The sequence below is a fragment of the Pterocles gutturalis genome, unplaced genomic scaffold (genome assembly GCF_000699245.1).
Source record: "Pterocles gutturalis isolate BGI_N339 unplaced genomic scaffold, ASM69924v1 scaffold22868, whole genome shotgun sequence".
NCBI classification, from domain to species: domain Eukaryota; kingdom Metazoa; phylum Chordata; class Aves; order Pterocliformes; family Pteroclidae; genus Pterocles; species Pterocles gutturalis.
Window position 1 is genome coordinate 19,424 of NW_010118664.1, and position 11,900 is coordinate 31,323.

The 11,900-nt window shown below is 36.4% G+C and overlaps 1 protein-coding gene across 2 annotated transcripts; it reads right to left on the minus strand.

Annotated features, from left to right (window-relative positions):
• Nucleotides 1-1,437: 1,437 nt before the first annotated feature.
• On the minus strand, nucleotides 1,438-10,739 carry EIF2S1 (eukaryotic translation initiation factor 2, subunit 1 alpha, 35kDa). Of its 2 annotated transcripts, none has more exons than XM_010076320.1 (7): nucleotides 10,499-10,739; nucleotides 8,912-8,991; nucleotides 7,932-8,083; nucleotides 5,106-5,212; nucleotides 3,248-3,345; nucleotides 2,284-2,427; nucleotides 1,438-1,983 (listed from the first exon to the last, which is right to left on the minus strand). In XM_010076320.1, the coding sequence occupies exons 1-7, from the start codon at nucleotides 10,737-10,739 to the stop codon at nucleotides 1,858-1,860; spliced, it is 948 nt and encodes a 315-aa protein (XP_010074622.1). In that variant the 3' UTR covers nucleotides 1,438-1,857. The 2 variants fall into 2 exon arrangements, with proteins under 2 accessions (XP_010074622.1, XP_010074621.1); XM_010076319.1 differs by having other exon boundaries at nucleotides 1,443-2,021.
• Between the last annotated feature and the right edge of the window lie 1,161 nt (nucleotides 10,740-11,900).

Sequence of the window (11,900 nt, forward strand, 5' to 3'; positions counted from 1 at the left end):
GGTAATAAACGATTGAAACACATTTACCTTAAGCTGCTTTGTTACCATCCTCACCATCTCCGCCCTTTTTCAGGTCCTCAAAATTGACACAGAATTGTGTACACCAGCACATTGAGGCTCTAATTAGAAAAGCTCCTGCAGCTACTGAACAAGTTTAGCAAACTTGCCTAAGTTACTGACAGAAACGATGCTTGCCTATGAACACTCCAAAGCATCTCTCAGCGATGATGTATTTGTAACCCAAACAGCACTCCAAGGAAAGAGCATACATGGCTCATTTTCCAGTGCTTTCCTTTACAGCATTATTTTGGCATACAGATCACGTGGCAATTTTTTAGTTTTTAAGCACTTTGTTCTTTTGTCCAAGTACACACCTATTGTGTTAATACAAGTCAAATCACTATTTTAGTGAATGGGCAAAGTTCAAACAGGAATCTAATATTACCACAACTTCAAGCCACGATAAGGCTGTCATATGCAGCTTCTGAAGAGACAATTTGAGAAAATAACCATTAAAAAAAAATTTCTTCATTTTGTGACAACACATTCAGGTATTTCCCAACATTCTCCAAAGAGTGGAAATTAATTTTTTGGCTTTACATTACTATGAGAGTTGTGTAGATGTGAACTTCTCTGATAATCAAGCACAATTTGCAATACATATGCCCTTTGTGACAACACCATGACATTGTCTGTACTGTGGCAGCATGAGGAATTCCTAGTTAGGGCTCAAAGCCTATTTTTTCGTGCAATTTTCCTCTAGCAGCACAAAATATTAAGAGAAAAAGGAGATGGGCAATATGGGACATGACAAAAAAATATATATAAATAAGTTTAAAAATTTAGCAATCTGAAGAGGTTACGTAAACAAAAAAACTTCCCCCACTTCCCACAGACAAGGAACAGGATATTTATTTCTTTTATACTCCAACATAGAGAAGCACACATTGTTTCTCTTCTTCAGAGAAGATAAACAGGTTGTTTCTATAGTGAATAGCTCAGGCCACTGTAAACCAGGTTTAGGATAGGCAGAATTGAAGGTCATGCAGCAGTGAGCTTAGAAGACAGCACTATTTGGAAGTATGAATAAGTTCGTTAAAGCTCCTGCTATATTCACCTATAGGACCAAAGTGCAACTGTATGTAATTTTTCATTTATGAGCTATGTTTATTGGAATGGTAACAAGCTATATCCAAAGTTTTCAAGTTCTCAGTCCCTAAGCATAGATAAAAAACAAAGGAAATGCTGTTTTAAACAAGTCTGCATCAACAAACTTGCAAAGACAATATTTTGCTCCACTCATTCTTGGCTTGATTTAAAGCAAACAAAAGAAGGCCCGTCCAATATTAAAGGGGAGTCACCCACTGACCATACCCTTCCAGGTTTTATTTTCATAGCACTCTAGGCCATGTGACAAAAGAGAAAAAAAAAATCTTGGGAGCTACATAGCCCAGAAATTTATTGAATATTTGCTCAAATACATTCTGTATAGAACTGTTCAGTTTGCTTGGTTTTGGTGCTCCCAGGAAAAATCATTAACAGATGCACTGAGCTGTAATCACCAGTTAGGAATTGTTAAGTACGAGAATGTTAAGTACAGGGCTGCAACCTCCCTCTGGCCACATCAGTGTCTTGAATTTGACTAGGCACCTTCCCTTCCAAGGATTGAATTTTTCTAAGTTGCTGTACCAAATGTTATTGAGAAGAGCCTTTCACATATGTGTCTTTTTAAAAGAGCAGAACACTTCAAGTATTTGCATTTGAAGTTTTCAATACTGGAAACATTTAGTCCAGAATGTTTTCAATACGTTCTTTAATTTTTCATATGGGCTGTCTCTTCTAAATATCCGAGAATATTTAGTCTTCAGTTTTGGCTTCCATTTCCTCAGCATCATCATCCCCATCCACTTCAGCATTTTCCCTCTCCAGTCTTTCCAACTGCCTTGCAAGCTCAGTCTCATCTGTGTCAGTAACCACCTTAGGCTGAAAAAAAACCCAAACAAAATAGAATACATGGTAAACTGTCATTAAGAAAGACCATATGTATTTGTAGGCTCTGATTCTACATAAAGAGCAAGAGCTAAAACATATCCTGAAGTCACACAAGAAAAACCAGGAAAATTACAATTTTTTGCCAATTGCTTAACAGACACAGAAGTTCAGGGTTTTTTTATTTAATACCTTTTTTGCTAAAGTTTCTCCTAGCACTACCAATCTTGCTCTACTTTAAAAATGTTGTGAGGAAAAAAACCCAAAACATTCTAAAATGTAATATGTTCTTACCTCCATCTGCACATTAAAGACTCCTCTCTTCTCCTCAATTTTTTCTTTAATTACAGCCATGGCTTGATTTAGAACAGACAGTCCTTCAGTTCTCTCCAGTGTTGTTGTAGTCATCACATAACGAGGAGGGGCTATCAGATTAATCTATCACATGGTAGAGATTGGGGTGGGGGGGGAGAAAAAGAAAACTCAGCAACAAAACCAAAGAAAAATCTCAAAAGCAAAGTGAGCAATGCAGTTCTGAATGTACAATTCACAGAAGAAGAAACATTTTCCCTTTAGAAAAACCCTTTCTAGAAGTATAAACAACTTGGACAGAAACAGCAGACAAGAAAGTGCACAATCTGTCCAATTTCCAACATCAGCATCAGTTATTTAGTATGTTTATTTAGACAAATATTGCTAAGCAGAGAGAATATCCACTTTGCAAATCAGTAGGACAGCCTATCACATAATTTTTCAAACAATTAGAAAACTGTGACAACCTTTATGTTGCAGTATGTTGTTTTGGGGGCTTTGGTTTTTTTTGGTGTGTGGGTTCGGTTTGTGTTTTTTTGTTGTTGTTTTGTTTGGTTTTGTTTTTTTTTTTTCTGTTTTTAAGATGACTGGATAGGTAAACGTCTTTTGTTACAAGAAACCATTGTAAGAAACCATTCGCAAAGAAGGAAGCACTTTCAAGTTTTTTGAAAACACTTATTTGCAGTAGGTATGTAGTGTGCCAATACTAGACTAATAAATTGAGCAGAATAAATACAGCTTGAACTTGGGAAGCCACAACACAGTTACAAATGGCAGCACACTGTTGAAAGGAAGTATGTTACAGAGCTGCTAGAGAAGAATCAAAATAAGTACATGGCTTCTCAGGCTCAGCTATTGGATTGTGACAATTGCAACTGCATGCTACTGGTACCCGAGGACATCAGAAAACTTAGTTTTTGACTTCACTATTAAGACAGACACTTACTTTAATGGGCATGTTCTCTGTGGAACAGTTCAAGCCTGCCCTCAAAGCTTCTTTTACTGCGTCTATGCCTTCATAACCATAACACGCAACCTCAATATCTAGGACAGAGGAATACAAATAATAAAACTTAAAATTACCAAAAGCTGTAGAATGTTTAAAGCTTTTTAACTTAAGCTTTAATAAAGCTTTTTAGCAAACAATGTTTATCCACAACGAGAGCCTCTGCAGCTCCCAAAGATGAGGAAGGTATTTCACTTTCTTGACTTGTAAGTTGAGCTAAACGTCTTTGTAAATGCTTTAGATGTACACCATTTTACATTGTGCTTTGAAAAGCCAAGAGATGAAATTATATACCCACATTCACTCACCTCTCACCCAATAAACCCAATGGGAATAATTAAGTATTTCACATGGAGAGATGACGATATAAAAACAATAAATACCAGAGAAAATGAAAGATCTATCAGGAAAAATGAAACTTGAAAAAGAGCATATCCACAAATTCACAGAATTCTGTCAGCAATTACAACAGAGGCATCACTTGTGGAGCACTGGAGGTTTTTTTTTTTATGGTAATTTATATTAACATGCAGTTAAAGCAATAATAAGGTATAGCTTTTTGTATCTGTTTGGAAATTAAGGCACAGCTTAATGTTAGTCATATTTGTAATACCCCAACTAGTCTAAAGACAAAGATTTCTTTACCTATGTAGCAATGGTGCAAGACTAAGAGAAATTAGTCTTACTTCGAGCTGACTAACCACAACCTGCTAATTCTCAGCTATCACAAAAATTCACAGAAAAGCATCCCAGACAGTCTCAGGATGAGACTACAAGCCAATGGAAAATTTCTATACTTGCTCTGATGACAAAAACAACTTAGACCGTCATGACAAAATAGGCAATATGAAGAAAGTAAGAGAACAAGTTCATCAAGTAACTTTATTTTCAAAACTAATCAAGTGCTACTTATCAATTTAATTCTTCATGGCAATCAAATCCCACTTACATTTTGCACTCTCAACTTCACTGTCATGTGGATAAGGCTTTTCTTCTCTCCACAGTCATCAACAAGTGCTAATGCTCTTCAATATACCCTTGCAGAGCAGAGGCAATTTCTCAATCTACTTTAAAAAAATGTAACTCTGCTACATTGACTATCTGTTTAACAGCAAGCATGTTTTTGGGCTGTTCGGTTAGCTGTACAACCAGACTTACAGTTTTAAAGTATGCCTTCTTAAGTAGTGCAGTCATGTGCTTTTTCTGCCCGCTCTGAGCTAGTACAAGACAAACCAGCTCATACACTTTATGAATACATTAGAGACATGGGAGGCTTGAGCTAATGTATCGTCCTGAACGGTTTCCAATCAACCATTTAGAAATACACCCAGAGCAAAGTTGGAACTATTTTCACATGTTCATGGAGAAGTGGCTAAGACATATGCCCTAGCCGTGCTGACACAGATCAATCATCCTGTTAGGGAACCAAAGAATTTAACACTTTGAATAATGAAAAAGAATACTGTGGATGCAGGAATAACTATAAAATATTTAAATTCATTGTGTGTTAGCGCAATATGATAGACTGCATTACGTATCAGGACAAGTACTTTGCATCCCAAGGAATCTGTAGGTTGGGGGAAAAAATGAAAGCCAAACCACCTTGGAATTTGAATAGAACCCACACAGGCATTTTGCAAGCAATCCTTGATTAAGGTGTCTTAATTCTGGAAGACAGTTATGCTCAAATATCAGCATCACCAAAAGTAGTTTTAACTGAGTTTATAGTTTGCAACAAGATAGGCTAACTTGACTTAAGTGTCAAGACATGTTAAATGACCATCTGGAAAGCACTCACCAGCTCGGATTTTAACTGCTTGTGGTGTCAGACGCCTGTTAATATTGTCAATCAATACACGCCTCTCTTCCTCTGTCAGATCTAGGCTATCCAGGATTGCAGGGTCTCTGAGCCAAGCAAAGCAATGTTACAGAAGTTATACTGAAGTGGAATATGACACAACAGTAATTTCTGGTACTACTTCAATATTATTATGCATAATCATAGAGATCTACTAGGCAATGAAAATAGGGTAATTTATTAAGAGTCCACTGAAACACTGGAAGAAAATAAACACGTCTATTTAAAAAATATTTTCTATTGGAAGCATTTAACAACAAAGCAGAAAAGTAGTTTACTTAACATGGAAGGAATGATCTGATTTTATTTTTTTTTAAGAAAATTAATGACTTCTGTCCAGCTCCATTTGTACATGATACATAGAGCGAGAAAAATATCTATCTGCTTGGTACTTATGTTCCCTCCAATGTGAAGATAAACACATTGCATGAAAGAGGACCCATGATGAATCAGAGGTTTTTGAATTATTTTAGCATTTCATTCAAATATAAGATTTTTGTAATTCTGCAAGTAACCTATGCTCATTCCATGTTATTCTGTACCCCTTTTTTTAACAGTGACTGGATCACAGAGAGATACTTATCTGCTGTCTACATTCTTGGCTAAAGAAAGAATAACTGGTTTTTGATCACAAGCTAATAGTTTAAAATCCAGAGATCACAGAGGCAAACTCTTCTGCTGTTTTAACATATAAATTAGCAGCTCTTGTTTGAAGAAGTGAAGCCAATTCTCTTTATTGCTGTATTAATTTTATCCCAAATACCTCTGAAACAGAGACCATAGCCAAAAAGCTCCTCATAAAAATTGTTCCTGTTCTCTAGAGACAGGAGTGGCAGTTCTCTGAAAAGCAATACCAGATCACCTACAACACTACTAGCAGGCAAACATGAACTAAAATGGTCCAAAAAACAGAGGCAATATTAGAGATTGGTCTCTGATGCTAATAAAATATCACCTTTCATGATTTTGTATACTAAATATAGATAGTACAAGGGCCAAACATAAGCAAACAGAACCCAGAAATATAACAATTTGTACACATCAAAAATATGAACCCATTTGGCAGAAGTGATTCCTTGGACATGCAAATTCTGTTTCTTCATTTACAATCTATTCTGTTAAATCTTCAAGATACTTTCATGAACATTTGGTAGGCATTCAACAAACAGGTCCTGGATGCTTAATTTTTACCAATCAGAGGGTAAATACACTCTAAATTTTGCCACTGGTATCCTGCTGTGTGAAACCCCAAAACACTAATCCTCAGTACCAAGCAAAAAATAGCAAGTCATATTCTTAGTGGGCATGTTAAGCCTCCAGAAAGCACTTCAGCAAGCACAGGAAGGCAGCAATATCCACATTTTTCTGCTCAACCGCTACAGCTTTATGTAGGAGCACAACGGGAACAAATAAAAGTTGCAGTCTGTTGTCAGAAATCTTAAGGCATTACTGATGAAAACATGCTTTGAGAACAGACAGTTTCAAAAGTTTGTGCTCCAACCTGAATAGCAGATAAGCAACAAACGGCATGCGTGTTCAGGAATTTTTCCAAGTTTAAGAGAAGCTTAAACAGACAATGTAACTACAGTTTTCTGTTCTTCTAGTATACAGGTGTTTAACTAAGTATTTATGAGTTACAGAATGATCTGGAATTCCTTCTGCAGCAATGGGCCCAGATTTGCCCTTTATCAGTAAATTTTCCATCGTTAGAAAATAATTATTATTCTATGAAACAGAGCACATTCAGTCCAAATGAGGACACAAGTTGACACTTCCCCAAAAACACCAAGATGGTTTAAGTTATGCTATGAAGTGCCCTGGCTTCTTTAAGACAACACAACTTCTAAAATTTTATTACTGCCATCTAGTGTTCCACTCAAGTTCATCACTCAGGTTTACACGCTATAAAAGACTAAAATTTGAAATGTTTGTTGAGAAATCTGGTTTTGGATTGTCATTTTCACAATAGAATCTTTAGAGGGGAGTGAAGCTGGTTAATTCTGAAAGCATATTAAAATACCAAAGTTAATAAAAAAACATTAAGAGCAATCTATCTTGGTGCACAGTTCCTTAACATCACAATCTCCAACTCTTTCTGTTCATAATTCCATTTTTAAGTTAATGATCACATTCCCGTTTTTTAAATTTGGAAATGTAGAGAAGTAACAGGCCAGCTTGCTGCATTTAAAAAAGGAAAAATTCTGCCTGTGCAGTGGAAGAGTGACAGTCAGGTGTGAGCAGGAGTATCTTCAAACACGGAGCTAGATATGTTTGGTAACATCTGCTTGGGATTAAGAACAGGTAAATTCTGACAGACAAACATAGATCAGTGCTGCTGCTTCTGTTAGAAGTGTCACAGGCTCATCTGTAGCAACAGGAATCTCTCCAGTGTGTGTAATTACGTGTTTCTCTTATATTATTCACCAAGTGCCTTAGTATTTCTCCACATCAAATTCTATTGCTACTTTTAAAAAACTGACATACACAGAGTGGCACACTCAAAGATGGATAAAAACAAGTCAATTTAGTTTTCTTTCTCAAAAGCACTGGGAACTTGAAGAAAGCAATAAGATGGAGAAACCTACAATAAGCAACTGGAAGACTGATGTCAAAATTTACTAGGTTTACCTGACCAGTATATTCTACTCTGCAAAAAAAGCCCTGAGCCCTCAAATTAATATTATAATGGATCTATTCCAGGAAATACTGGAAATACTTCTCTGCAGTTATGAAATAAACCCCTAGAAGCAGAAAAGAAGTCCTTACGAGACTGCATGCTTGAATGCATCATAAGCACCATATCCTGGTCGTTTGTACTTGTCATCAAACACCCAGGCAGTTCTCTGGAACAGACTCTCAAGCTGCTCATCCTTAGTGTACTCCAAGACTTCAGCAACGTGACGAAGGATACTGTAAACCTTGAACACAAAAGGAGTATTAAAAAAAAGGGAAACAAAACCCCAAAACAAAACCACTCCCTCACATACCTATCCAGTCTCACACTCTCTTGTAATGCCTCTTACTATGCAAGCACAGCACGATATTGAGTCTTGCAGATCAAAGTCCACAACCAAAATTGTTGATTCAAATAAACAATAAGAAATATCAGTGATAAAGTGTCTTGATTCTAAACACTGTAGATGTTGCAATACAATCCTTCCCTATATTTAGCAACAAATCACCTACTGAGTTCTAGGAACTTACAAAATATCAAAAAGCACTTTATTGACCTAAACCTTTACTCTGTAGTTACGAAGATAAAATTCTTCTCTCATGGAAACTGATATAAAAAAGTATTATCAAGTTGCTAAACGGTATATTTGCATACAAAGAAAAAAGTCAGAAACAAAGTAATAGTTAATGGAAGGCATTCTACTCAGAAGCATAAAACCACACAGTAGCAAGGGTAGGAGTTGATGCCTTAAACTACTTGTGTACTTGCACACCTTTTCAATAATTTCTTCACAGAGTGATAAACTAGCATGTGATTTTGGATTTCTAATAATTTAAACTTTCCCCTTTACATCACAGATTTTCAACTGACACATCACTTGATCTGCAGCTTACCAGAGCACTCATGGACAGATGAGCTGATTATATACATTTGCATGGGTAAATAAGAATCAGAATATGCTTAATAAATGAGAACAATACTTTCCTTTCTTACTATCTTATGTCTGTGCATTTTGGTTGCTCAAGAAAGAAGCTGGCAGCACACAGTGCCTGAATCTAGCAAGGCAACTTACAGTCTTTGATTTTGTGAATTTGTCTTCACATTTGATTGCCTCCTCTGGAGAAACTCTTCTTTTTGACAAGTCAATATAACCTAATGGGGAAAACCATTTTGAAAGTGTCAGGCATTGTGCAAACTACTTCAAAAGAAAAGCATAAAGAACAAACACGCTGGCTCAGGATTTGTCCCTTGCCTACACTAACTCCAGCTGTTGCTAAAGAAAGTAGCAAAACCAAACCTTAATGAATTTGATCAAATAATGATCCAAACTAGGGTATTAAATTATTCTTTCAACTATAAATACTTACAGCAGCAAATCTTTTCTACAATATTCTTTAAAATCACTGCTCTAACAATGTTTTCTCTGCGAACCTGGAAGAAACTTTCCTATTTCAGCAATCAGTGATCCATTTTTCTCTCACTGTACACAATTTTGTCAAAAATCATACCAGCATACAAAGAAGCAAGTTTGACACTTATTTTTGTACTGCTCAACTCAATTTCCTTCAAAGTTGGCACTCCACAAGTTTAGCTCTGAACGGTTTCCTAATAAGAGTCAGTCAAATTCTGACTCTTAACTCCTCAGATACCCTTTTGGGATAACTATTTGTGAAAAAATCTGTTTTGAGCCATTTCTTAGTAAATTTGAAAAGGCCTCCACCTACTTCTCACACACTATAGGTTCCCCAAAAAATTCAATAGAAGACCACTATGTGAATTCCAGATGTGTTTCTCTGTTAATATGAGAATGAAATGAATTTGTAAGAGAAAGTATTCTTTCATTGGAGATGCTGGGAAACCTATTTAACTTCAGATCTATCTGAAAAAAAGTTTCTTCTTGTCTTTCTTTCCTCTCTGCTTTATCTTATCCTATCACTCGTTATTTAACGTCAGAGGTAACTGCAGTTTCAAAAGTATTCTAGAAAAGCATATTACTTGAGAAACATGATACCAACAGTCGGGTTTCTAGGAGATGTGCTCAGTGTTTAGTTTTATTATTTCTTCATGCGTAGATATAGATTTTAAAGACTGCATGGAACAGTATTATCAAAACAGAAAATATATTAATAAGAGATTCAAACATTCAGAAGACAGGAAAAGACAAAGTTGCCTGTACAATCTCAACTTGTAACCTACAGAAGTAATGTGGTACAATGATTACATATATGTCATCTGTTTTATGAACAAGGTTCAAGACTTGTTAATGAACTGGATGGACTGTGAGCACTAAATGTTCACCTCTAGATTTTAATCTCTACACCAGATGATCCTTCTCTTCAACTAAGAGTTAGAAAATCTACATAGCTATCAAAAGAAAATTCCACTTCACTATTGTTTGTTGATCAAACACTGAGCTGTTGAGGACCCACTTAAGCAAATTTTTACTGATGTGATTGACCACCATTAACCTGATTCCCAAAGGACACAGAGGAACAGAATAATGATCATAAGTATCAGATGGCATGATGATGGTCTACTTCGCTTAAGCATGTTAAAAAAAGAACCCCTGGCAAAACAACTGAATACCTAAGCTGCCTAGTTTATCTGCATTTCTCTCTATGAACTCAATGTTGATACTGCCCACAACATCCCCAAATACCTTTCTCTTTGTCAACTCTTATGACCACGACGCATTCATTCCTCCCAATGCGAATGAGTTTGTTTATGGAACGGATACGTCTTCTGGACAGCTCACTGAGAAGGATCATGCCTTCAATGTTGTTGTACTCCAGCAGGCTGACATAGGCTCCCATTTCAGCAATGGAGCGAACATTAACCATCACTACATCTTCCACCTCCGGAAATTTATGCTGGTAGAATCTACAGCTTAGTCCTGGCATTCTAGAATTTGAGCAGAGAGAAACAAAGATTTTATTTCACAGTACATCACTGCCTGCTCCTACTAACACGGTAAAAACCAGCATGGACTAGTGAAGCTAGAAAGGAACACTGGTACAAAAAATTGCAAATTAGAGTAAGGCTTGTGCAGTACATACTTAGGTTTTAACAGAAATTAAACAATAAATTAACCGGTATTTTAGTATTACCACAACCATTTGCTAAGATGCAAATTTTTTACATTAAAGTAGAAAAAGCTTGCTACCCAGAGTTTATAACCCACTTCAACAGTCATACTACCTATCCATACATAGCACACTGTAAAGAAGAGGCTTCAAGTGGTGAAAAGGTAGCACTGTGCACCTTCCATCCACCTAAATTCATGAGGCTGTGCAAAATTTTAAATCAGACTTTAACAAGAGGAGCCCATGGGAGAGAAGAAGCTTGCAGTGCTCACACACTTATTTCTATGCCCATAAGCCAGCATGTGAGAGGTTGTGAAAATAACAGGTAGAGGGAAGCTTCTGTAGTACTGAGAAGGAAGAGACTCTACACTCCAGAATATGACTTTCTAAACTCAGCACAAAGTATTTGTAATAATCCTGCAAGACCTGCTCCAAAGGCCAGCTGTCAGCGAAGAAAGCAAAGGCATAGTCAGAAGAGAAGACAGAACTAGCCTGATATGAATGAAGCACCAAAAAAAGAAAAAGAGTGCTCATGACCATATTGTTAGTCAGGAGGAAGAAAAAACAACCTGAAAAACAAAATAGGATTCTTTCATTATAGCACAAAATTAATGCTTCATAATCATGTAGTGGTAAGAAGGAATGCTTAAACGACTTCATTTTCCTGATGAGTCCACATACTCATCACTGCTAACCAAGTTAGTTCAATTCCTTTTGTCTATGCCTAGAAATTTCATACAGAAAGCTTAGTATAGAAGTAGGAGCCTAAGATCCTGAGTCAAAGGCATCGCTCCTTCAAGGTTTGTTTCATCACCATTTTGAAGTTTTACTCTTGATATTTACAGCAGTGCTAATGCTTTCCAGGTATACAAGAATTTTAAAAGATGGTAACGCCAAGTTCTACATATGAATGACCATACAATACAGAAGACTGTGTCCAGCCTTATTTCCATTCTTAACTTTAAGAAAGGGGAAATA

What these genes read in the sequence shown, in the direction of transcription:
- EIF2S1 (XM_010076319.1), bottom strand. Translation starts at nt 10,739, where the DNA reads ATGCCAGGACTAAGCTGTAGATTCTACCAGCATAAATTTCCGGAGGTG. An exon ending in AAGAGTTGACAAAGAGAAAG is followed by an intron (nt 8,992 to 10,498) that starts GTATTTGGGGAT and finishes TTTCCCCATTAG; the next exon opens with GTTATATTGACTTGTCAAAA. An exon ending in AGCAGTTAAAATCCGAGCTG is followed by an intron (nt 3,346 to 5,105) that starts GTGAGTGCTTTC and finishes CCTCTGTCCTAG; the next exon opens with ATATTGAGGTTGCGTGTTAT.